This window comes from Rhinolophus ferrumequinum, chromosome 23 (genome assembly GCF_004115265.2).
Source record: "Rhinolophus ferrumequinum isolate MPI-CBG mRhiFer1 chromosome 23, mRhiFer1_v1.p, whole genome shotgun sequence".
Lineage (NCBI taxonomy): Eukaryota > Metazoa > Chordata > Mammalia > Chiroptera > Rhinolophidae > Rhinolophus > Rhinolophus ferrumequinum.
Window position 1 is genome coordinate 21,201,302 of NC_046306.1, and position 27,039 is coordinate 21,228,340.

The following is a 27,039-nucleotide window of genomic DNA, read 5'->3' on the forward strand; positions in this document are numbered from 1 at the left end:
GCAAAGCATCCCCAAATGCAGACCGGTAAAAACAATGACTAATTACCATGACCAACAAAGGATCCTGACAGCGAGTCGTCAAAGAAAAAAGCTAGACACAGCAAAATCTAATCCTGCTGTCCATCTCCAGAGCTACAGCTGGAGTTCAGACCACAGATAATTGCAACTGGCGCCTTACTGGTCCCTCTGCTTCAACCCTTACCCCGCCCCCCAGCCCCGCCCCACTGGTCTACTTTCCAAAGAGCTGCCAGATGATGTTTTTAAAACTATATCAATGACTGAGACATGCTTCTGCTTAACGCCCTCCAACAGCTTTCCATCCAGTTGGAATAACATCCAAACTCTCTACCGGGAAGTTCGAGGTCCACTCCCACCTCTTTATTTCATACCATTCTCCCCTTCCATCACTGCATTTCAGAAACAGAGATGTTCTGTTTCTTAAAAAAGGCCAACCTCTAGGCCTTTTCCTATGCCACTCTCCCTGTCTGGAAGGCCCCTCCCCTAGATTTTTACGGAGATGGTTACTTTTCAAGGTTCAGTTCACATTTTTTCTTTTCAAAGAGTACTTCCCCCACCACTGGGTCCATAAAGTGGCACCCCAGCACTTCCCACCAGATTTGTTTTTAGCACATCACAACTAGACAATATTTTCTTCATTTATTTTCCTGTCTCTGTCTTCTCCCTCATTAGGGTGGAAGCTGTGTTTTGTTCACCCTGTAAATACAGTGCATTCGGTAAATACACGGAAAAAGACTTTCCAGAGGTTTTGTTGACTATCGACAGAGGAGCAACCTTAGGAGGAGCTGTTTCGTTATTCTGTTAGAACGAAGGAAATATCTATTCAGCCCCTGCTACATGGTGGGCACTGTACATCCACGATTTTCCTTTCAGAGAGGTACATTAACTAGATCAAGGTCACATGGCGAGCAACCACCAGACTTCTGAGTTAAATACTTGTTTGTATTGCTCCTAAACCCCTCACCTCTGCCCCCTCTCAAGACGGAGGGCTGTCACTCTGTGGTTCATTCTCATATTGCCATAACAAGAAGAAGAATCCATTTGTCTAAATTGCTTTACACTTATCACAGCATTTTCACATGCATTCACCTCACTTAAGACTATAAAGCCCTTATCCAGAAAGTCATACAACAAGTAAAGTGCCTCAAGGTTCAATATCCCTGTCCTGAACCCCAGCAGCAGGGACTAGAGAGGAGTCTGGGCCAATGGCGGCATGAAACCCTCTTTTTTGGTCTACACGGATCGGGAAGCGGTGAGTCACCCGGTGAAGGCTTGGACTCTGTGAAACTCTGATAAGACCTGGCCATGAAGCCACAAGAAGTGAATCATAGTACTGGAAGGCACTTTAGGCCTCATGGAGGCCAAACCTTGGCTGACTCGATGGGGAAAAGAAGGCCTCCAGAAAAAAGGTAACTTGCTCAAGTTCACTTAGCTGGAACCAGGGGGTCTCCTCTCTCCCAGTCCCATTTCCTCTCCATCAAGGAGGCTTCTCAAGGGGAATTCTGAGTCGGGGTGTGTGTGTGTGGGGTGGGGGGAAGCCAGGGGCAGGTCATGGACTCCACAGAGAGCGAGGGAGAGGGGAGGGATGGGACCAGGAAGGACACAAGTGTGGGGGGGGGGGCAGAAATGAGTCAAGAAGGAGGAGGCGGCAGTACATGGGAAGGTGAGCGAGGGCAGATCATAGGGAGGAGGAAAAGACGGAAGAGGAAGGAACAGAGTAAGGGCAGAGGAAAGTGTTGTGAAAACAGGGTCTGAAGTGGCCTGGCAGAGTGAGGAGAGCCTGAGGGGGAGGGCTCGGAATGAGAGTCTGAAGGCTAGGGGAGACACTGAAGGGAGTCAGGCGGAGAGAGTCCCCAACCCAAAAAGGCACGGAAGGGAATCTGACGGGGAAGATTTCCGAGATCCGAGCAGACCCTGGGGCGAGTCTGACCAAGGTGGAGTCCGGGCCCGGGGAGCTGAGGGGGCCGGGCCGACTCACCGCGCTTGTTTTTGGTGCCGTGCTTCTTCGCGGCCGTCAGCTCCTGCTCGATCTTCTTCTCCAGGAATTCTTGCTTCTTACTTAGCATCTCCTCAGTGTCCCGCAGCCGCTGGATGGCCTCCTGGGGGGTCGGGCCGCCCTTGCCAGACTTACCCCCTCCCGCCCCGAACAGTTTCCCGAACACCGACATGGTTGCTGCTCGCCGCGCCGGCCTGCGCCGCCCGCTCCGGCTAGGCTCGGCTCCGGCGCCCGCTCCCGGCCCAGCCGCTCCCTGCACCGCAGGCCTCTCCGCCGCCTCCGCCCCACAGACGGGCCTGGCCGCGCCACCTCCCACAGGCCCCCACGCCCGGCCTGGCCGGCGTCAGGGCAACGAGCCACTGACTGCAACTCCCGGTGGGCAATGCGTTGACTGTGCCTCAAATCTAATGGAGAGAGGCGCGCGGCATGCCGGGAGGCTATAGTTTTCCGGCTTGAGTCGCTCAGCGGCGCGTATTTTTGGTTTATCTAGGGTCAAAGAGCGACGTGGCATGCTGGGAAATGTAGTCTCCTTGGGAACCCACTCTACAGGGGAAGGACGGAAATAACAATATTTTATAAAACATTAGTTAACATTATGCACATTCTGTAATCCATGCATTGTGCAAAGTGCTTTATATGCATTATCACATTTAATTCTCACAAACCTATGACAGATAATACTGTTCCTATTTTGTAAGTGAATTACTAAGACTCTAAGAAATTGAGTGACTGGCTTAATTTACTAGCCCTATCTTTGTATATGCTTTTCCTTCTACCTGGAATGCCTTTCTACTTTTTAGTTACCTAACAGGTTCTTCGAAACCTAGTAGTGGCTAACAGCCCTGGGACTGTAGTTAGTCTGCAAAGGTTCAAAACCCACCTTAAATACTTACTTGGACAAGTTGCTTCCCCTAATCTGTGTGCCTCCCTTTCCAAAACTGTAAATAGGAAAGGATAATAACAGGACCACCTTCAAGTTTAAGTAAGATAGGGAATGTAAAGTGCTTACTCAGCATAGGCCTAGCACAGTAGGTGCTCAAAAATGTGTATTAATTTCTACATATTCTGGGTCATTATTACGCCCAATAATAATTTAAACAAGAGGAGACCCAGAACTTTCAAAAGTAACAAAAGTATTGAGGATTTCCCCCGCTGCATTACACAGGCCCAGCTGGTTGTGGGGCTACATTTCATTGTTTTCCCTTTTCCTTCGCTGTTAAGAATCATTTCTCCATTCATTAGCAGTGAGGCTTAATCTAGAAGCCAATACCTCCCCCAAGCCCACTATTCTAATTTGCTGCTTCCAATTGCCAATAAAGAAAAATATGACTTCTCAAAGGCCTTTTTTGTTCCTTCCTGAACCTTTCAAATATGTGTAGTTGTTTGGGAACAGTTTCAAATAAGTAACAGCTTACCTGAACTTTTTCTCTATCATTTCACATATGAGTGTTATCTCCTCCACAGAGTATGATCTATATGTAAATAAAAACATGTCTCAGATGTTGTTGTTCTTGTTGTAATGTACCACAATCCCAGCCTGCATATACAGATAACCAACCATTCTCAGAGGATGGGAGAGTTTGTCTTTCACCCAACTTTCCAGGTTGGGAGAAAATTTTCAAATGTGAGAGACAAACTAAAACTGCCAAGAATTCACAGCAGCATAAATTGTGAACTACATGTCACACTTATGTTTGTTTTGTAATTGAAACATGGAAATATTTTTATGAAAATAAAAAATAAAAACAAAGAGACTTCAATCAAGCCACCTAGGGGTACAACAACCCCTCCACATCTAAGCAATTTGCCCCCTCCCCTCTTACCTAAGTCATGCCGCAACCAAGCATACAGGTACAAAGCACTTGCTGGGCTTGAGCCATGACCCAAAGAAAATATGAATAGACAGACACTGTTGGCCTCACCACCACCAGACTTATATTGCTGTGGAGTAAACTTTGAGGATAGTAGGGCCCCTCATGTCATAACTTTGGGAGCCCAGAAAAACATCTTGGGGATATGACCACTGAACACTCAGATTTCACTTGAGTACCAACCCCAGTTGATTACTGTGGGCCACTCAGATTGCTGGGTTGAGAAGCATTTTCAGGCTACATCAGGACTCCTTGTAAAAATGTGCTAAATCGATTTGTAATGTCTGCCTAGAGTGTTGGATTGGAAATGGTAACATCTGGGCAAGGTAGCTGCCATCCTGGATCCAGCTGCCTTGGTAGAGGATTCACAGGGGCAATCTCCATACTGAAGAGCCCTGGGTTTTCTTGGCCTCCAATTTTTCTGGTCTCTTGGGCAAATGAGCAGACTCTTCAAACTGTGACTGACTGGTATTATTAGCTCATTAAAAAGTGTGTGAAAAGAATAACCTACCATTACATGCAACAACTTGCATGACTCACAGATATTATGCTGAGTGAAAGAAATCAGACACAAAAGTCTGTACAATTCCATTTATACAAAATTCAAAACAAGAGAAAACAAATCTATGGTGATAGGACTCAGAATAGTGTTTACCTCCGAGGGTGGCATAGCCCAGGCACAATGACTTTTGTGGAGTGCTGGACAGGATCTACATCAAAATCCAGTTGTGTTCACATGTGTATATACAAATATATCTGTCTTTATACTTAAGATAATTGCCCTTTACATAACTTCTGTGCTTTACTAAATACATATTGTAACACAATTTTAAAAATTTCTTTGGTAAAAACAGCAACAGAAGACAGTTTTGGTTTGCAAAGTACATTTGCATACAAAATCCCATCTTGTCTCCCTCCATCCACCAAAGCCCCATGAAATAAGCATTACTATACCATCTCTATTTTACAGTTGAGGAAACTGAGGCCCACAGAAATAGGAATTGCCGGAGGTAACATGGTTAAAAACACTCAGCCATATTTGTAAACTTCTCTAAAAATATATCAAGACAAGCTGAATTAATAAAACCTATTATTAATAATAGGTTTTAAATTATGAATAATAAAAAATTATGAAACTTGACACCACATCAAATACAGAGGATTTTGCTGATTGTTAGCTGTAAAAACCAAGTAGAATACGTATAACACCCTTTCCTGTGAAAAATGCTCAACAAACTAGGAATAGAGCTGCTTAGTCTGATAAAGAACGCCTATGAAAATCCCTCAGCTGACATATTTAATGGTGAAAGACTGAAAGTTTTCCCTTGAAGATCAGAAACAAGACCAGGATGTCTACTCCCACCACTTCTATTCTGGAGGTTCTAACCTGGGCAATTAGGCAAGAAAAAGAAATAAAAGGCATCCAGATTGAAAAAGAACAAGCAAACCTATTTCTATTTGCAGATGACATGATCTTCTATATAGAAAACCCAAAAGAATCCACAAAAAAATACTATTAGAGCTAAAAATGAGTTCAGCAAAGTTACAGGATACAAGGTCAACACACAAAATCTGTTGTATTTTTATACATTAGCAAAAGACAATCTGAAAATTATATTAAGAAAACCATTCCATTTGCAATAACATCAAAAAGAATGAAATACTTAAGAATAAATTTAATCAAAGAAATGAAATTCTTGTACACTGAAAAGTATAATATTTTGTTGAAAGAAATTAAAGAAGATCTAAATAAATGGAAAAACATCCCATGTTCATGGATTAGAATTATTATTGATAAGGGGGCAACACTCTCCAAATTGATCTACAGATTCAATACAATCCCTATCAAAATCTGAGCTACCTTTTTTACAGAAAATGGACAAGCTGATTCTAAAATTCATAGAGAATTGCAAGGGGCCCTGAATAGCCAAAACAAAATTGGAGGACTCACATTTCCCAATTTCAAAATTTGCTATTAAAGCTACAGTAATCAAAACAGTGAGGTACTGGCATAAGGATAGACAAATAGATCAATGGAGAATAGAAATGAGAGTCAAGAAATAAACTCATACATCTATGATCAATTGATTTTCAACAAGAGGGCCAAGACCATTCAATGAAGAAAGAATAGTCTTTTCAACAAATGGTGTTGGGATAACTAGATATTCAAATACAAAAGAATGAATTTGTACCCCTACCTCACATCGTATTAAAAATTAACTCAAATGGATCAAAGACCTAACTATAAGACATAAAACTATAAAACTTTTAGAACGAAACATAAGTGTAAATCTTTGTGACCTTCAACTAGGCAACAGTTCCTTAACTATGACACCAAAAGCACAAGCAACAAAAGAAAAAAAAAGATACATTGGACTTCATCAAAATTAAAAACTTTTGTGCACCAAAGTATAGTAAAAAGAAAGTGAAAGACAATCCATGAAATGAGAGAAAATAAGGCAAATCCTATGTCTGACAGGGAGGTACTATTCAGAATATATTTTATTTATTTATTTATTTATTTATTTATTTATTTATTTATTTATTTATTTAGATTTTATTGGGGAAGGGGAACAGGACTTTATTGGGAACAGTATGAACTTTCAGGCCTTTTTTTCCAAGTCAAGTTGTTGTCCTTTCAATCTTAGTTGTGGAGGGTGCCGTTCAGCTTCAAGTTGTTGTCCTTTCAGTCTTAGTTGTGGAGGGCGCAGCTCAGCTCCAGGTCCAGTTGCCGTTTTTTTAGTTGCACAGGGCACAGCCCACCATCCCTTAGGGAAGTTGAACTGGCAACCTTGTGATTGAGAGGATGTGCTCCAACCAACTGAGCCATCCAGGAGCTCAGAAGCAGCTCAGCTCAAGGTGCTGCGTTCAATCTTAGTTGCAGGGGGCAGAGCCCACCATCCCTTGCGGGACTTGAGGAATTGAACTGGCAACCTTGTGGTTGAGAGCCCACTGGCCCATGTGGGAATTGAACCGGCAGCCTTTGGAGTTAGGAGCTCGGAGCTCCAACCGCCTGAGACACCGGGCCGTCCCCTAAAATGGTGACTTTTATGTGATGTTAACTTTATCTAAAAAGAAGCATGTTGAAGTAATGAAAAGAAAATATGTTTTGGGGCTCACCACATAAACCTAGATTAGAATTGAGACTCTGCCATTCAGTCATGTGGCAAGGTGCTTCACCTGCCTCAGTTTCCCCAGCTGTGAAAGAGACACTATCTTTCTCACCAGTCCATTCTGAAGATTGAATGAGAACATAGGTAAAGGGCCTGGTACAGAATATGCATCTAATAAATATTTACAAAAGAAATAAACAGTAATGATAACAGGAATAATCATCACTAATATCTTTTGAGCCTTCACTGAGTCAGATTGTTTACATAGACTATATCACTTAATCATCCAACTACAGCCCTATGGGATATGTACAGATTACAGTTGAGGAAATAGAAGCTTAGAGAGGTTGAATAACTTGCCCAAGGTCACCCCATTATTAAGTGGTATGGCTGGCATTTGAAACCCCCAGCAAATAACAGAAAATATTTATTGAGCACTTTATGCTAAGCAAGACACTGAGCTAAGCATTTTGCTCATTTAGCCCACAAAACAACTGCATTAAGTGGGCATTATTATTGTCCCCATTTTATACAGTAGGTATTGGAGAAACAAAGAAGTTGAAAAGCTTACCCTTACAGCTTGTAAGGGCAGAGCTAGGATTCTTACTGTAAAGACAACCAGCTTAGCCATACGCTATACTGCTTACATCCAAATGAATCAATGGATAGAGATACACACAAACCAACCCATAAATAAAAGAAATGTGATGGGCGTGGGAGCAGGTATGACCTCCCTGAGGAATAGGGCCAAGTTAGCAATAGGGGTAGGACAGAGCGGCAGAACCTCAGAGGGGCAAGTGGGGAGTAAGGGGAGATTATGCACTGGAGGGGCCCCTTTACTTGAGCTAATGGAGGGGTTACAGGGCCCACCCCATACCCATTCATCTGAGCATGTGCAGGCCACACAACAGGCACTGTGCTCTAGAGGGTCAAATATTTCCTTCTCAGTGAGGCTTTCTAGGCCACCTCATACAATTCTGCAATCTTCCCCCCACACCCCTCTCCCAAAACCTCTGCTCTCCTCTATTTTTTTCCTACAATACTCATCATCTTCTAAAATATTATAAAATTTGCTTATTTACGTTGCTGTTTATCTTCTGCTTCTCCCACAGGGTATCTCCATAGATCATTGTTTGGTTCATAAAGTATCAATGCTGGAACTCTATCTAGCATGTAGTAGGTGCTCAATAAATATTTGTAAAATAATAAATTAATGGACTGAGGTAGCAGTGAACTGGGGAGCAGGAGAACTGGGTTTGGCCTAATCCTTGCCATGATGAGACCTTGGACAAGACTCTTTCCTTTTCTGGGCCTCAGTTTATTCTCTGATTCTATAAAGGGCCCAAGGCTCTTAAGTTTGGCCTCTGCCTACTGCTTTAGGGTTCTGTGCCTGACCACACACCAACCACCCTTAGTGAGAGATGGGTCACCCACAACCCTGAGGTGGAATCTGCTAACCTCCCTGACCACCACCCTACAGCTCTTTGAGAATCCATGGGGTCACTTGCTGGCAGCCTTGAGGGTTGTGAGCAGCTGCAGTTGCCACCTCCATGCCTCCCTTCCCAGGAGACACAAAACTGGTCCAACTGGTTCTCCTGGGCCATAGGGCATACCTGCTCAGTCAACTGAGACTTCCAAGCCACTGCCTCTGTCACTTGTCCCAGATATTCTCAGCTCCCTCTTAAAAACAGAAAGTGTTCTATCAGGTATTAACTTCCAGGGTTTTGGGTCAGGCGTTTCTCAGCCTACAAGACAGGTTCTTACTGGGGGAAATTGACTCGTGAACTCCATGGGAATGGGAGGAGGGGGTGGGTAGAATGGGCCGTTTTCTCATTCACTCAACAAATATTGATCGAGCAATTCCTGGGCAGTTCTACGCACTGTAAAAATAACAGTGCGTAGACAAAAGTCTTTGACCTTGTGGACCTTTTGGTTCTAATTAAGGTAACAGACAAAATAGAAATGTCTAATATAATGTCAAGGATGATGAATACAAATGAAGCAGGATAAGGAGCAAGAGTGTGATGGGGGGGGAGTGGGAACTATTTTAGATAGATTGGCCAGAGAAGGCCTCTCAGAGGGACTTTTGGATAAAGGTGAATAGAGGGAAAGAACCAGCCACATGAAAATCTAGAGGAAAAACATTCTAGACAGAGGGAACAGCAAGTGCAAAGGTCCTAAGGCAGGAACTAGTTTATAAGATGGAAGAGCAGCAAGAGGGCAGGTGTGGTTGGAGTGGAGTGAGAGAAGAAAAGAGTGGTAGGAGATGAGGACTGCATCATGTTGAACCTTGAAATCTAAGGAGAGAAATCTATGGTCTTGAATCTATGGCCTTGAATCTATTTCATTCTGGGAGAGATCAAAATCCACCAGAGGGTTTTAAACAGGAAAGTGGCATAATCTGATTCAGGCTCTAGAAAGATTTCTTGGGCTGCTGTCAAGAGAATGGATCATGGTGGGGGAAGAGAGAAAGCAGGGAGACCAAACAGAAGCCGATATAGTCATCCATGCAAGAGCCTGGTAGCCTGGACAGGCTAATGATGGCCAAGGAGATGAACAGTGGTTGGAGCCTTGAAGAAATGGTTCCAAATAAAACCCAGCTCATCAGAACTGGTGAGAGCTTCAGAGATCCTAAAACAAGGCACGAAATTGGAGTCCTGGGTTTGAAGCCCAGCTCCACACATTCTGGCTGTGAGTCCTTGGGCAGGTGGCCACACCTCTCTGAGCCTTGGTTTCCCCATCTGTACACTAAGCATAAGAGAGTTTTCTTCCAAGGAGTGTCTTGAGGACTCATTGACATGTACATAAGGCCCAGAGCACAGGGCTTGGTACCTAGACAGTCCGGAGAGTTAGCCACAACTAAACTCCCCACATTTATCAATAGAGAAACTAAGGGCAGTTTGCTTAGTGGCAGACAGAAGACTAGAAGGGGGAGGGAGAAAAGGAAGCAGGATTTACAGGGTTCCTCAAGTGTCATACCCACAGAGTCTAGACATAAGATGGATGAGTAAAGTGGGCCAGGAAAATGAAAAATCATGTGATCCTCTCTAGCCATCTTGTTACCCCACTTTTGAGACATGGGAAATTAGAACTATTTCTCTACTCTAAGATCAATCAACACAAATACAGTAAGTAGCAACCAACATTCAGCTGTAATGTCAGGGAGACAGCATGGGAACTATGGCCATCTGAAATGCATGTTCCTGTAGAAAGGGAATGGCTAGCCAGCTCTGACTGCTGCCCCACTATATCAGATACCCCAATTTTAATTTTAGAAGTCAGAAATCCAGATTTTTAAGTGAAATCTCCAAATTTTAATTAAATTTCTAATTGCTTCTGGATATGGGAACACAGTAAATGTTTATATATTGATCTTGCTATTATTTCAGCATCGTTGCTATTATTTCACCCTTTCTGATACTTATATCATTTATTTCTTTTTCTTGCCTTATTGCTTTGGCGAGGCCTCCAACATAATGCTGGGGTCATGAAAGTAGGCATCCTTGTCTTGTTCCTGACACAGAGAGAATATGTCTCATTTTTCATTGTTGCAGTAGGTTTTTAATTTCATTATTTTTAAATGTTGGCTCATTTTTTTCAAACATTTTGAAAGCTAAACAATGTCTGTCTGTAGGCTGGGTTCAATCCATGGGCTGCCAATTTGTGAACTCTGTTTTACCTGAATTCTCTCTGAATTGTGACATCAATTCAGATAGGTACTACTTTTTTTTATATATATATTGGGGAACAGTGTGTCTTTCCAGAACGCATCAGTTCCACATCAAGTCGTTGTTTTTAATCTAGTTGTAGAGGGCGCAGCTCACTGGCCCATGTGGAAATCGAACCGGCGATCTTGGTGTTATGAGCACTGCACTCTAACCACTGGACAACTGGCCATCCCAGGTAAGTACTATTATTCTCCCCATTTGACATACGAGGACATCAAGGTTCAGAGAGGCGAAGTGACTTGCCACAGTCACACAGCTGGGGTCAGAGCCAGGATTCAAACCCAGCTCTTCCTAATGCCACAATCTGTGGGACCCTGGATGCCCAGAACAGTCCCTCTTATACTATACCATGGCCAGCATCTCAGGGCTCTGTAAGCCCTGAGGTCCTGGAGCAGTTTTATCATCAACTCTGAGTGACCCTTGACCAAGGAGCTTCCCCTCTTTGGGCCTCAGTCTCCCCATCTGCCAACTTAGGAGGGATTTAGCTGTAGGAAAACCAATATAGTTCCAGCCTCCTCCCCTATAGTTGAACTCTGCATCTATTAAATAGTAGACCTGATCTTGATTATGTCCCTTGTTCTGTGGCCTGGCTGTCGCTTACTGATGTATGACTTGGGGCTACTTAACGTCTCTGTGCCTGTTGCCTCATTTCAGGTGCAAAATAGGATTAAAAGTAGCACCTACTTCAAAGTACTTAGGACATGCCAGGCACAGCGTAAGGCCCTAGTAAATGTCAGTCCTCATGAATACTGGTATATGTTCATGCATGTGTACACTGACAGGAGGAGGCAGAAATATAACTGAAATAGCTGTATTAGGATGAAAATGTGGTTTTTAACATTTCCTTTAATATCACAATTTTTAAAAATGTTTAATGCCTCCTATGATTCAACTACTATGTAGAGACTAATGTCCAAATTCCTTCACACAACATCCAAGGATCTCTCTGATCCAACATCAACCCATATTTCAATAGAGCAAAGTAGCTAATAGCACATGGAGGCAGGCTAGCCCAGCCTGAACCCCAGCTCTGTGACTTACTAGCTGTGTGAGCTTGGGCGAGGAACTTTGCCTCTCTGTGTCTGTTTCCACATTTGTAAAAACAAGTAACAATTCTCACCTGAAGGGGCTGAGGTGCTGTGACGTGAAAGGCTTAGTACAGTGTCCGTAATATGTCCAAATGGAGGCTTGAACTTATTAGCAGTTACCATGATCTACCCAGTGCCCTCCAATCTCTGGTGACCCTGGACCACTCACCAGCCCTGGAATACAACAGGCCTTATACTGTCATACCTCGCAGTCCGTGCTTATGCCTTGTTCTCCCTCGCATGACTTCCCCTAATTATCCAACCATCAAAATACTTTGTGTCAAGGCCCAGCTCAAATGTCACTTCCTCTGAAGAGACTTCCTGTCCCCACCTGCTCCTTCCCTGGTCTTTTTGAGAGCGGGGTACACTTACAGCCCTCATGTCCTCAGCTGTGCACTACTGCTTCATTTGTCTCTCCCACTGCCTCGTAGCCTTCTTGAGGATGTGGGAAGTTGGGCTTTCTCTCCAGCACAGGTGTCAAGGCTTCTTTACTCTCTCCCGACCTCCCGATGAGCCTGGTTTGCTTTCCCCTGGACTATCTGGGGCTTGGGAAGGGAATGCTGGACATGGGGGAACTCTACAGCCATCCAGAGGCCTGTTCGTGATGGACCTCCGGCTCTGGTCAGTGTTTCTGATTCCAAAGCGTTCAGGGTGAGGTCCTGATCCTGCATTTTCAAAAGCAGGATCCCTCTGGGTGTATAAACCCCTTCCTCTGGGTGTTTCCAGGGGTTATATTCTAAAATGACTATTCTGGGAGCACCAAAGCTCTCCATGGCTAATGGGGCAACTCAGCCTTGTGTGAGGGGCCATTGACCCCTCTGTCCCCACACACTTTGGAGAGGGGAATGCTGCCACCTAGGGGCTAAGAAAGAAACTGCCAAAGCCAGGGCCTGAGCCACGTGGATACTCATTTTGATAAAAACATTTATTGAGCACTTTCCAAGTGTGGGGCGCTACGCCAAAGCCTTTGCATATTTCATCATACCAGATCCCCATGACAGCCCTATGAGGTAGTTCTGTCATAAGCCTCCTTGTACAGATGAGGAACATGGGGCTCAAAGAGGTGAAGGGACTTACCCAACAAAGTCCCACAGCGAGTGACTGGCAGCGCTTGGATTTGAAGCTGGATCTGGCTGATAGCTGCACTCTAACCAGAACACTCGAGTGTCTCCTAAATGCCTACATCCCAGAGGCATCTGGGGGTGCTGTGAGGCATTTATGAAAAGGTCCGGCAGATGAGGGCTCTGACCATGTCGGGCTGCCCGAGGAGCAGCTTGACTGCAGGCCACCTCTAGGGCAGCCCGGAGGGGATGGGCAGGGCCACTCTGTCTTCTCTCCTAGGCGGCCCAACCACTAGCCTGGACCAGCCAGACCCTGGGCTGCTCAGGCTCGGCCACCTCTCTTCCTATTGCCCCTGCCTAGAAGCCACAGTAAGCCCTGCCCCAGGTCCCAGAATGCTACAGGGCTTTCCAGAAGGATAGGGGACACGGCAAGGTGGTCATGGGCCAGGGTTTATAAATGACATTCCAGAAGGATTTCTGCTGAAGCTCCTTCCATTGGGAAGGATCTCTAGTCTGCCCCCAGAGGCCCTGGACCCAAAGGCGCTCATCAGGCTGGGCCGTGGGAGCAAACACCACGTGTCCATCACTCCGAGGCCTGAATGTAGACGGGAACAGCAAGCATGGCACATGGACCGTCAGCCCCTGCCTGCAGCTCTGCCAGTGCCAGGTTGGAGCCCAGTCCCTCAGCATGCCCAGGCACTACCAGCTCAGGTTCACCACCCACTGTGCCACCCACTACAATGGATAGCACGGCATCTGGCTCCGAGAAGGGTGGCCTGCCTGGGACGGCCTCGGGCACTGGCCCAGCCCCTGTGTCTTTCAGCTCCTCTAGCCCCAGTGGGTCAGGCAGTGGGGTCACCACTTTGCGTCCACCACTAGAGCCACTGCGGGGAGCTGCTCTCCTCCGGGGGGGCCGCCGGCCTTGCAGGTCCTTGTCCTTTTGGGGGCCGAGGCGGCAGCGGTGATCCTTGAGATACTTGTGACGAGAAAAGCCCTTGGCACAGCCAGCACAGCGGAACTTGTAGTTGCCCGTGTGGGCGCGCTGGTGCTCGGCGAGGTGGGCACGGCGGCTGAAGGACTTGCTGCACAGGGCACACTTGTGAAGCTTCATGCCTGGTGGGGAGGGGAAGTTGGTGAGAGGTACCTTGACCCTGCGACAATGCCCCTGCACTTTGGAGAAAACCCAGTCTCTTGCTTGCCTCCAAGCATCCATGTGATCTGGGCTCTGTTACCTCCAGTCTCATCTCCCACCTTCGCCCAGCCACTCTGCCAGTCACGCTCACTCTCCTCAAATGAGTCAAGCTGCCTCCCACCTCTGGGTCTGTGTATTTGCTGTTTCCCTCTGCCTGGAATAGTATGGTCAGCCCCCAAACCTTGGCTAACTTTGCCAGGTCACCATCATCTCCCTCCTCTCTCGTCTGTCTGTCTCACCCCGGCCCCCTCAGATCATTCCCTACAGGGAAGCTAGTAACGTCTTCATAAAACACACAAAAGATCATGATATTCTCTGCTCCAAACTCTCCACTGAATCCCCACGTTTCCCATAAAGCCCCTTGCGGTCTGACCACCCCCTTCACCTCTCAGCCCCATCCCCGCCCTCCCCGTGCTTTATTCTCTGAGCTCTGGGCCTCCCTCCTGTCTTTCCTTGTCTTAAAAACCGCAGTCTATTCCTGACTCAAGGCTTTGCACTTGCTAAGCCCTCACTCTGGAAGCCATTTCCTAGCTCTTTTCAGGACTCAGTTTCATGTCACCTCCTCTGGTAGGCCCTCCCTGATATCTACCCCCTCCATTATCTGCCCCATCACCCTGTTTATTTCATTCTCTGCACTTAGCATACTTTGCTGCTACATACTTATTTGTTTGCTGTTCATTTTCGGTCTCTACCACTAAAGGCCAAACTTCCCCAGGAGGGCAGGGTGAGGTTCTACCTGACTGATTCCCCCATACACCCCCGGTGCCTGACACGTGGTAGGTTCTTAATAGTCACTTACTGAATGAATCCCCTCCACGTCTGCATGAAGTCAACTCCAGCCCACACTCAACCTGGGCCACAGCCCCCTCAGCCTCCCTGGCTCAGGGAGGGGTGGTGACTTGCCTGAGGCCACCCAGCAAGAAAGTGGCAGTGCAGACTCAAACCCAGGCCCTCTGTCTCTAAGCCCTTGATCTGCACTCTCAGTTTTCAAACTTCCTTTATCTACTATATCCTGTCTGTAAACCACTGTCAATTTTACCCCCCAGGGGACTTTTGGCTTGTCCTTTGGAGACATTTCTGGTTGTCATAAACGTGGGGGAGATGACATTGACATCTTGTGGGTAGAAACTAGGGATACTACTAAACATCCTACAGGGCACAGGGCAGTCCCCCAAGACAACAAATTATCCTGCCCAAAGATCAGTAGTGCCAAGGTAGAGAAACCCTGTTCTAGACCAAACGGTATGTGGAAAGCCAGCCAAGCTTCTCTGGGGAAGCTCTGTGGAGCCCCTGGGAACTGAGGAGTGGTGTGGAGACCCCTTCTCCCCATCCCAGCTGCGCTGCTCTGCTGAGGCTACCAAGGAACCTTCCCGGCCTTATATTGGACCCAGTAAGAATCTGATCTCCCACCACACTTGACCCAGACCTCTATCACACTGGGACCTCTCTGAGTTACAGTTATATCCTCTAAGGTCGCTTCCCCTCAGCCTGGGCACTGTGTCTGACTCACATCTGTGTACCCCAAGGACCCTCATACAGGCCTGGCTCATGGCTCACATGAGCAAAAGTCTGTTGGCTGGAGTGTACCAGATGGGATAATAAGCCTCATGGGATGTGTCTGGGGGGCCTGCCCCACGAGACTGACACTGAACCAGACCCTCCTGGCAGGTCCACGAGCCACTTACCAGAATGGGAAAGGATATGAGCCTTCAGCTTATCCGGCCGGTTGAACTCCTTACTGCAACCTGTGTGTGTCCTGGAACCCAAAGCCACTGGTCAGGGGGTGCTCACCAAGTTCAGGATCCTCTTGCTGGCCCCTCTGCTAGCTCTGGGCCTGAGGACCCCTTGTCCACCCTAATGGCTGAGCAAAGCAGCAGGATGGGGAGTGAAGCTGGCAGGCAGGGTCCAGGACAGGATAAAAGGAGAGAGGGCTTTCAGCCCTCAGACCTGACGTCTTTCTGTCCCTCCACTGGGTAAACCTGCACCCCCTCCATGCCAGTCTCTACTCACGAGAAGGGGCATTTGTATTTCTTGAATGGCTCATGGATCAACATGTGTCTCTTCAGTTTGTCCTTGCGGTTGAATGCGGACTCACACACTGAACATTTGTAGGGCTTCTCGCCTGCAGGAGGAGATGCGAGGTTGGGGATGAGGATCCCAGGAGAGGGCGTCTGAATGTGGGGCAGGGGTAGGGTCACTACAGGACAGCAGCTGCTCTAGGGAGGTGGCCTCTCCCGTTCCTCATGGCACTGTTTTGCCAAGAAGAGGGGACCATTTTAGATAGGGTGGTTAGGAAGGGCCTTTCTGACGGGCCACACGTGAGGTGAGACCTGAGGTAGTTAGGGAGCAACCCATGGGGAAATCTGGGAGTGAGGATACCACGCAGAAGGAAAGGCGGGGGGCGCTTGGTGTGTCTGAGGAACAATGAGGAGGCCAGTGCGGCTGGAATGGAGTCGGGGGGGATGGAGAATGAGGCAGAAGATGAGGTTAGTGAGGCTGCCTAGCCTAACAGGATGGCATGGAAGGCCAAGGAAATATTTCGGCTTTTACTGAGCCAGATGAAAAGCCACCTGAGAGGCTGAGCAGAGGAGGGTCAGGATCTGACTGAAGCGTTTCACAGGCTCCCTCTGATTGTGTATAGAGTAGACTGACGGCGGAAAAGGTAGAGGCAGGCAGGAGGCTGGTACAAGAAATGGGAAGTGGTCAAGTACAGGCTTTGTTTGGAAAGCAGAACTGGCAGCCCTTGCTAATAGATTGGCTGTAGGATGTGAGAGGCAAGGAAAAGTGACGAATGAGACTAAAGTGGGCCAAGCGACAGGGTGTGTGGTCATGGCATTCACTGAAATGAAATCCACCATGGGAGAAGGGGGAATTACATCCAATTAAATCATTGCAACAAACCATGAGGTAAGTACTATCATTATCCCATTTTATAGACGAGAAAACTGAAGTTCACGGTCTACATCTAGTGGTTGGGGGAACTAAGATTCTAGCCCAGCAGTATGATCCAGAGTCCGCCTGAGTCGCCCAGATCGACTTGCTGCAGAACCATTGGGAGGACAGCTCTCACATGACAGGGGCTGGGGTCACAACATGCCCTTCAGAAAAAGGTTCTTATTGGGCTATTTTGATTTCCTGCCATTATTTCTTCTCTAGTCTCCCTGTGGAATGAATAAAGTACTTTTGAAAAATGCCAACCACCCCTCAATGATTAAGGAAATTCTGGTCCTTACAATAGAATGCCCTGTAGTCATCAAAAAGATTAAGGTCGGGGGCGGCCGGTTAGCTCAGTTGGTTAGAGCACAGTGCTCTTAACAATAAGGTTGCCGGTTTGATCCCCACACGGGCCACTGTGAGCTGTGCCCTCCACATCAAGATTGAAACAACTACTTGACTTGGAGCTGATGGGTCCTGGAAAAACACACTTAAAGTACATAAAAGTTTTTTTTAAAAAAGATTAAGGTCGATCTGTGTTTCTTGATCTGGAAAGATCTCCTGGACATATTGGTAAGAGGAAAAGAAAGCTTAACACAGTTCCAGTTTTGTTAGAAAAAAGTACAGTTCCCACACTCCAAAAAAAACTCAAGCCTTATGTGTTTGCATAAACACAGAATGTGCAGGGAGAACGGTGGGGGAGGGTACACACCAAACTGTCAATAGCAATTAGGATTTGAAGGGGAAATTTAACATTTGACCTTATGTACTTCTATACTGCTTTCATTTTTGCAATAAAAATATATTACTTTTGAATAACAATCATTTTAAAAGCCATAAAGAGATTAATTTAGTAATATCTATCAAAATTACTAATGTATACACTTTTTTCTTTTTCTATTGTGGTAATATATACATAACATAAAATTTACTATTTTAACCATCTTCAAGTGTGCAGTTCAGTGGCATTAAGTATATTTACCTTGTTGTGCAACCATCACCACTATCCATCTCTAAAACCTTTTCAGCATCCCAAACTGAAACTCAATACTACATACATATTTTAACCTAGCACTTCCACTACTAGGAATATACACGACAGATGTAGTCCCAAAAGCTTGTCAAGGGACCCACACAGTATTGTGTGTACAAACTAACAGCTGAAAAATAATTTAAGTATTCATTGTAGGAAACTGGCTAAATAAGAGATGGTAAATGCAGAGGAATACTATGCAGCTGAGAAAAGGAAGGTGTCTTTAAGGAACATTTTCAAGGTATATTGATAACGTATATTGAAGAAAAAAGTTACATGATAGAATTATAATATGTGCTTATTTGTGTAAAAGTAAACAAGTATTTTGTATAGATGTAAAATAAAAACTAGAATGACACAGACTAGACCACTTACAGCTATTGCCTGTGAATTTGGGGAGGGGAGTAGGAGTATTTTTTCAAACTGCAAACTGCGAGTCACAACTTGGTGGTTATTTTAACAACTAAAACTGAAGAGAATAGAATACAAAATATTGCTTTGTGAAACTTTTATTTCAATATATTCTGTGTATATATGTGTTTCCTGAGATGCAATATCAAATGCATTTTTTTTTTTTACCTTAGGTCATAGTAAAAAAAATTGAGAAACATTTGGATTATCCATCTGAGGTAAGAGGGAGGTTTATTTTAATTATATATGCTTTTGCATTGTCAAGGATTTTCTCCTCAGGTTTTCTCAATCTATTGATCCTTTTCAATGAAAAAGAAAACCAGAATATTTTTAACTAATAAAAAAATTTTTAAAGATTAAAGAAAAAGTAAATGTGTCTCAACTGGGGAACCAAGGAGAGAGGGATTTGTCCAGGTTTGGGTGGCAATTTTGCAATGAGAACAGTGCCCCCACCCTTAGGAATTCAGAATGGTCTGAGGGGGCTGACTTGCAGGGGGCAGAGCCAAGAGAACTCCCACCAGCCCCCAGGAGCTCATTTCTGCTCTAGTTTTGGTGGGCATGCCTTGTTCACTTGACAGGGTAGGTGAGTAGGGGGCCAAGGAGACAGAGAGAGAAGCGGGGCAGGAGGAGAATGGGGAAGAGGGCCAGAGAGAGGTGGAGAGGAAAGCCAGAGAGGAGTGGGAAGAAGAACAAAGAGGGGTTGAGAATGGGGAAGGTGAGGTGGCAGGAGTTGGTGGGGAGCAGGGTACCCACCTGAGTGGATGTGAGCATGCAGTTTGAGGTAGTGCTCCCGCCGGAAGAATTTCTTGCACACCTGGCACTTGAACCTGCCCCCACTGCCATGTGTGGGCAGGTGACGCCGCAGGTAGCGTTCACAAGGAAACACCTGGCAGAAGAAAGGAGTTGGCTTCAGGTCTGAGTCACCGGCCCTAGCCACCTTCTGAGACCAAAAGACCCCTCATTGCCAGCCCTTCCTTATGGAAACACTTTCCTTTCTGCTCACCGGAGTCAAGGTCCACAAGGTCAGGTACAAATCTTAGAACGTCATGGCTTCTACTACCCACCCATGCCTACTTTGAACATCTGCCCAGGCTGTTTTTCCTACCCAGAAGGCCTTTCTCTCTTAGCCTGACAAACTCCTACCCCTCCTTCAAGACCCAACTCAGGTGTCACTGCTCTATGAAGCCCGCCCTAACTCCACAATGCCATGGCAGGCAAAGCAAATTCCACCCTTGAATATCCACTCACATTTTTAAAGTCAGCATTGAACAAGCTGAATTACAGCCCTTTGCTTACATAGGATCTCCAAGAGGACAGAGAGGGACTTTCATTCCCCAGCACAGGGCCTGAGTCAAATGACTAACCAGTAAAAGAATGAATGAAAAAATTACTAAAGAAATGAATGAAAAGGTAATAAAAAGCCAGAAAACACAGAAGCCAAAATCTCCTTCTTCCCCAGTTACCGGATAGACATTCATTCATTTTTTCATTCAGTTGGTATAGACAGGTAGTCAAGGGACAGATCCAATTGCCCCACTACTTATTAGCCCCACCATTTCCTAGTTAGGTGATCTTTCTGTGTCTTGGTTTCCCCATCTGTAAAATGGGATAGTAATAATATGCCTATCTCCTAGGGTTAAATGAATCAATTGGGATGAAATAGTCAGAACACTATCTGGCATTTGATTCTTGCTTAATTCATGATACTTTTTCCATGGACCACAAATTCCAAAGCTCAAAATTAGACTATATAATTAGAAATATCTACAATGAGGCCGAAGTGATTCCAGAGCTGTCCTGGAAAATCTGCCATGTAAGGTTGTAAGAAAATGAGTAGAACAAAGAAACAAGTCGAACACACCAGGGGGATGCAATCAGCAAAATCCAGACTTCAGGAAACTCCACAGGACCGATGGCCCAGTTTCTTCAACATATAAATTGAAGGGGGGGGGAAAAAGCAATGGTGGGGAAACCTACAGATTAAAAGAAACTTCGGTCATATCAACCAATCGCAATATATAGACCTGATCCAAAAACCAAACTTCACAAAAATTGTGATGTTTTTGAGACAATTGGAAATTGGTACATGGCCTAGCTAGTTGATGATATTAAGGGACAGGCTTTAATGAGGCTCCCCAGATTTGCTGGAAAGAAGGACCAATAATAACAAGGATATAACACATTGGGAAGCTGGAGACTGCTGTTCAGACGCTGGACCTGGGACCAGGAGAAGTCTCACCCCATGTCAGCCCAGTTGGCCTGGCCTGGCCCAGCAGCAGCCCCAGATGGCTACATGTGGTATCTGATGGATAAGACAGGCCAGGTAGAGCTCTTACTCTTCAAAGATGAAGTGTTGTCTGTGGAGATAAGCCCAAGCCTTGTCTACACGTACAGAAGTAGCAGAGGAGGAGACAATGAGGTCTTTACTCCATCGCCTCTTGCCCCTTAATATCACAGGGGTACCCACCTTTTGACAGTGCGGACAGGGGAAGTTGTGAGTGGCGGTCTGCAAGTGGTGCTCCAGGGCCTCGGGGGTAGAATATTTGTTGACACATTTGACACATCTAAGTGGGAAGAAGCAGGAGAAGTGAGAGAACAGTGCGTGGGGGTTAGACTCGCCCAACAGGCCCAGGAATCAGCTCCCAGGGCCAACATTAGGAGGCAAAATCTTACATTGAATTCATTTTCAAATAAGTCTACTCTTCTCGCTCGCCACTGCCTCCATCTTAGTCCAAGCTGCCATCCTCTCTCGCCGATGTGTACAGTAGCCACCTAACTGGCCTCCCTGCCCTACTCCACCATCTGTAGTCCATTCTCCACAGGGAGTCAGCAGGAGCCTTTAAAAATCAAAGTCAGACCACGTCACACTCTTGCTTAAAAGTCCCCACCTTGGCCTAACGGCCCTACTGGCCTGATCCACTTCCACTTCTCAGACTTCATCTTTCTCCACCGCCCACCTCACTCACTCTCTGCTCCAGCCACCCTAGCCTCTTTGAGGTTTCTGGAACACACTAAGCTTGATCCCACCACCTCAGGGCCTGTGCATTTGCTGTTCCTATGACCTGGAACGCTCTTCGCCAAGTCTTCCCCTGGGCAGCAGCTTCTCATCCTTCATGTCTCAGCTCAAATTTCACCTCCTCACAGAAGCCCTCCCTGACCACCATGTCTCAAGTTGCCCCTCACCCCCTACCGCCATTCCCGATTATGTCACGCAGATTTTCTTCTTAGCACTTATTACCTGGAATTACATTATTTGCTTACTTGATTATTATCTGTCCCCTCCACCAGCAAGTGGGCTCTGGAGACATGGACCATTATCTGTCATTTTCACAAACTACTCTGAGTGCCAGTGACAATCTGTTACATGAAAGAGTCAGAGAGACAAGAATCCAGACCTGGTTCTTTCCCATCTCTGACCCTCAGTTTCCTTAACCATAAAATGGTGTAAGAATCCCAAATAAGCCTGCCCCTCATTCATTCTTAAGATTGTCACAAGAGTCAAAAGACAGAACTGTGCTAAACGGTTCATAAACCACAAAGAACTAGAGGCATGGTCTTTACTATAAACACAGTTTTTACATCACCGTGGCTAACATGCCTTTGAAACACCAGTTTCAGGCAACAAGCCACTTTGAAGAAGACCTCACCATCTCCCACTATGAAAACATTTGCCAGCAAATGGATCCAATGAAGTGCCAGTGAGAAACGCCACAGTTGAGTGGGCCAGTCATACCAAAAACAAAAATATGGGCCCTGCCATCTGTACACCAGGGCCACCGTGGGAAACCCCTTAGGCAACCTGCACCTGTGGCAGGCCCAAGGAATGCCCTCAGACTGCACACTGAAAACCACAGTCTAATGTTTCCACAAGATAGAAAGAGGATGTGGGTGGAAACAGGAGGCCGAAAACCTCACAAGCTGGTGGGAGGGAGAAGACAAATTGGGACCTGCCTCGGCGGTGAGGAGACAGGTTTGTGTGGGAGGTAGTTTACCAATAAGCATTAAAATTAGAACTCCCTGCCAGAAACACCACCCTAACCAAGTCATCCAAGGTAACGTCCCCAGCAATGGGGTAAAGCCACGTCATGCACCTCCTGATCTAATGCACTGAGAAGGACACAGAGTCACTTTGTGCTATTCCTGCCAAAAGTGCCAATCCTGGATCTAACCTGAGGTCAAATCAGACAAATCCGAATGGAGGACATTCTGCAAAAGAACTGGCTTATACTCTTCAAAAATACCAACGTCATAAGAAAAGATGATATAGGAATATTTGTGACAACATGGATGGATCTTGAGAGTATACTGCTAAGCGAAATAAGTCAGACAGAAAAAGTGGAGAACCATATGATTTCATTGATATGTGGTATATAAACCAAAAACAACAAAAGAACAAGACAAACAAATGAGAAACAAAAACTCATAGACACAGACAATAGTTTAGTGGTTACCAGAGGGTAAGGGGGGTGGGGGGTGGGAGATGAGGGTAAGGGGGATCAAATATATGGTGATGGAAGGAGAACTGACTCTGGGTGGTGAACACACAATGGGATTTATAGATGATGTAATACAGAATTGTACACCTGAAATCTATGTAATTTTACTAACAATTGTCACCCCAATAAATTAAAAAAAAAAAAAAACCAACATCATGAAAGACAGACTGAGGAATGGTTCCAGCTTCAAGGAAACTGAAGCGATATGACAACTGAATGCAATGTGTGATCCTGGATGGGCTCCTAGGCCAGAAAAAACACTTTTCTCTTTGTCTATAAAGGATGTTATTGGAACAGTTGGAAATTTTCGAATAAGGTTGAATAAGAGTTGTCTTGATTTAACTTCCTGATTTGGATAACTATACCACGCTTAAGTAAGAGGTTATCCTTGTTTTTAGAAAATATACCCTAAAGAGAAGGGGTAAAGCCTCATGTCTGCAAATTATTCTCAAATAGCTCAGAACAGGATAAAGCCAATGTGGTGAAAAATTAACGTTTGGGAAATCTGGGTGACGGCTATTTGTGAGAATTCTTTGTATCATTCCTTTTATTTTTGGTAATTGAATGTTTTATTATAGTTTGTACAAACTGTTATATCAATTTATATCCTTCATTTAGAAAGGATTCATTGTGGTTAATTATTAGGGAATTATAAATATAAGATGTATAATTAAACTGTACAGATATTATAAGGAAAATATTGATAATGGTATTGTCAAACCAGGTGAAACTTATTCCTTCAGTAATGACAAAAATAATCAGTAAATAAAAATTCCATATTGTGAGATGATGACATATTAGCTTGAGTTAAGATATATTTAACATCTCTTGAGCATTTTAAGAATGTCTTTAGTTTTTATAGTTTATATTTTAGGAAAGACATTGAAAAACCTGGAGGGGATTCAGAAAAGAGTATCCTAAATAATTAAAGGGGAAATCATGACCTAAAAGTATGCTGAATTCTATCTTGAATTTTCGGAATATTCTATGAATGAAGAAAGACTGGTTTTCCTTTTTTAGGATTTTTTTTTTAAAGAAGAAACGTCTGCCAAGTTGAAGAAAGCTATAAGGAGGGTCCATCTTTTCCCCCACCAATGCCAAGGCCCAGAACCCACTCCGGCAGGCTGGACCCCAGCCTGAGATTCAGTTTCCCCTTTGAGGTGTCTCAGTGGTCCTGAGCCATCAGAACCATCAAGGATGCAGACCCCTGGATTCCCTGTGGGAGACGGGAATGGGACAGCACGTACTTGTAGACCGCGTTATCCTTCTTGGGGCTGTGCTGTGGCAGGAGGCTGTGGGAGTACTGGTGTACACCCAGGTCATACAATGAAGGAAAGTCCTTGCCACAGAGGTGGCAGCGGTAGCTCAGCTCCTCCTGGTGGCTTTTGATGTGCTCCAGAAACGTGTCGAGCTTCGGGAATGTCTGGGCGCAGCTTTTGACCACACACTTGTACACCTTGAGGGAAGACACAGGGCAGGTGAGGGGAGGCAGGAGAGCTGCCTCCACTGCCACCCCCTGCCTGCCCGTGGCATGTGCCTCGAACACTGCTGGCGAATGACCTTACCGCTATTCCTCTGTTCCCCTGCTGCTGGAGCCCTGGTTTTATTTTGATTGGAGGGTCCTCTCCTCTCAGCCAATCACAATGGCCCCATTACCCTTCCCTCAGGCTCTGTGTAGCCTGGGTATATTTAGAAAAATTACCCCAAATCTGGAAATACAGTAAAAAGATGACATTGTGTCCTTCCAATATCCTATTAGAATAGTGGCTCTCCAACTTGAGCGTGTGTGACAGTAACAGATTGCTGGGCGCCACGCCCAGAGTATCTGACACAGCAGGTCTGGATGGCCTGAATATGTGCCCATAACAGGTGCCCAGATGATGCTGGTCCCGGGACCTCACTTGAGAACTACTGTCTAACAAGCCTGCCTAGAATCATCTCACTCTCTGGGGAAATGTGAATTGTTTTGACTATTTACTATTGGTTAGGATCCAGACTCTAAAGTTAAATATTAACTTATAGAAAACTGATTCGATGTAAATAATTTTTGTCAGGCAGAAAAGATAATCCCAAAGGTCATGGGTTTTATTGCCTTGTAGGACATTAAGTGGATTTGTATCTAACTTAGCAATCTTATTCCTTTTCTCACTGACATAGTTATATATAGGTATAGACATCAGTGTCTCATATCCTCCTTTGAACTTACTTTGTCATCCTTTCAATTCCCTCATTAATGAATGATGTTAAAATTCTGACTCATGTTCACTATGTTATTTATATGAGAAATACGTTTTTAACATTTTGAAGATTATACTTTGAGAAATGGTACACACTCCTAGTTGCCTACACAATTCCACCACTCCTCCTTCCTAACAAAGTGAACCGTGATTTGCTCAGGGTGGCAACACGCCCAGTTAAAACATTTGATCCGATCTCCCTGGTTCCCTTGCATCTAGTGTCAGTCATGTGACTTCTTTCTTGCCAAAGATATGTAGATAGTAGTCTTTAGAAAAGTCACCAATCTCAGAACAAAAAAGCAAAAGCTTCCTACGAAAAATCCCCTCTACCTTTTGCATTTGTCCTGACTGGACTATAGATGTGATGGCTGGAGATATAGCAGCCATCCTGCAACCTTGAGAATGAAAGCCACATGTTAAGGATGGCAAAACAGAAAGCCAGAAAAAGCCTTAGTCCATGATGACATATCTGACCTGCTATACAAGCCCAACACTTCCTACTTATGGACTTCTCGTGATGTGAGAGAAATAAAACCCTAACTAGCAAGCCAGTTTTCTATTATGTGCAGCAGAATAATGCATCCTAAATGATAGAGCACATGCACTGGCTTTGACCAATAAGAGATCTTCTGGGAAAGGTTTCCTTGCTCCTAAAAAAGATACAGAAAAGATAACCCCTTTTTGCTCATGGATAATATTGTCTAGGCTGCTGCTGCCTAGAAAAAGTGACCAACATCCTAGGACTACAGGTGAGCGATCAGTAGAGGACAAGTCTACATTGTGGAGATGAGCTGGAAAGACACAGGGTCCTTGATGCTGAGTTGAATCAACTGACTATTTCAGGCCTAAAACTGCCCTATCTTGGGTTTTCTTGTTATGTGAGATGACAAACTTCCTAATTGTTTAAGCCAGTTTGAGTCAGTTTTCTGTGATGTGCCCCAACGATATCCTAACTTAACTCCATGAACCTCCCCTGCTAGGGCTCTACCATAAGGAAAAAGTCAGAGATATGGACAAAGATTTGATTACAGTGATGCTCACCATGGTTTTGTTTATAAATAACAAAACTCAGGAAATAACCTAAATGTTCAACAATAGGGGATTTTAAAAAAATGTAGCCATTAAACATGTTTTTAAAAATAGCGACATGAGAAAATACTCAAAATATAAAATTAGGTTAAAAAATAGAAAGCACAAATCTCAAGAGAATTTATGCTGAGTGAAAAAGCCAATCTCAAAAGGCCACATACTTGAAGACTCCATTTATACAACATCCTCAAAATGATAAACTTATAAAGATGAGAATCGATTAGTGATTTCCAGAAGCTAAATATGTTGGGAAGGAGAAGAATGGGTGTGTCTAATAAGAGGCAGCACAAGGGAAATCTTTGTGGTGATGGAACAGTTCTGTGCCATAATTGCAGTGTGAATCTACATTTCTTTCAAAATAAAAATTTTTTTAAAGCTTTCAGAAAAAAGCACAATTCAAAATTTTATGTGTATACAGACTCCGATTAAAATTTTTTTTTAAATACAGAAACTCCACAAAATATAGTGGATTTTGTGCTGCATTCTTGGGAGAATATACTGCAAGGTGGTTGATGACGTGGAGTTTAGGGTCAAGCAAACCTGGCTTTGAACCCTAACTCAGTCACTTACTGGCTGTGTGATTCCCAGTCATTTGACTCCTTGGAGCCTTGGTTTCCTCATGTGGATATACTGAAAATGCCTATAACTAAGGATGTTATGAGAATTAAACAAACTATTGAATGAAAATCATTTAGCAGAGTACTCAACATATAATAGTAAAGGTTAACTTATACATTCTTGAGACTTTTCTGAATTTTCTAATTCTATATTG

The 27,039-nt window shown here is 44.8% G+C and overlaps 2 protein-coding genes across 3 annotated transcripts in view; both read right to left on the reverse strand.

The window, feature by feature from the left end:
- Positions 1-2,391, reverse strand: part of CHMP4B (charged multivesicular body protein 4B) — a 41,705-nt gene extending 39,314 nt beyond the window's left edge. Inside the window, exon 1 of the mRNA XM_033095225.1 lies at positions 1,997-2,391. Within this exon, the coding sequence (XP_032951116.1) occupies positions 1,997-2,186 (190 nt within the window). The 5' untranslated portion in view covers positions 2,187-2,391. The remainder of the gene's footprint in view (positions 1-1,996) is intronic.
- Positions 2,392-12,724: 10,333 nt separating this feature from the next.
- The window catches only part of ZNF341 (zinc finger protein 341), a 35,994-nt gene continuing 21,679 nt past the window's right edge, over positions 12,725-27,039 (reverse strand). For both annotated transcript variants that reach the window (XM_033095287.1, XM_033095288.1), the window contains 6 exons: positions 24,189-24,397; positions 20,913-21,009; positions 19,199-19,331; positions 16,078-16,189; positions 15,753-15,823; positions 12,725-13,988 (listed from right to left, as the gene is read on the reverse strand). In XM_033095287.1, the coding sequence (XP_032951178.1) occupies positions 13,459-13,988; positions 15,753-15,823; positions 16,078-16,189; positions 19,199-19,331; positions 20,913-21,009; positions 24,189-24,397 (1,152 nt within the window). In that variant the 3' untranslated portion in view covers positions 12,725-13,458. The remainder of the gene's footprint in view (positions 13,989-15,752; positions 15,824-16,077; positions 16,190-19,198; positions 19,332-20,912; positions 21,010-24,188; positions 24,398-27,039) is intronic.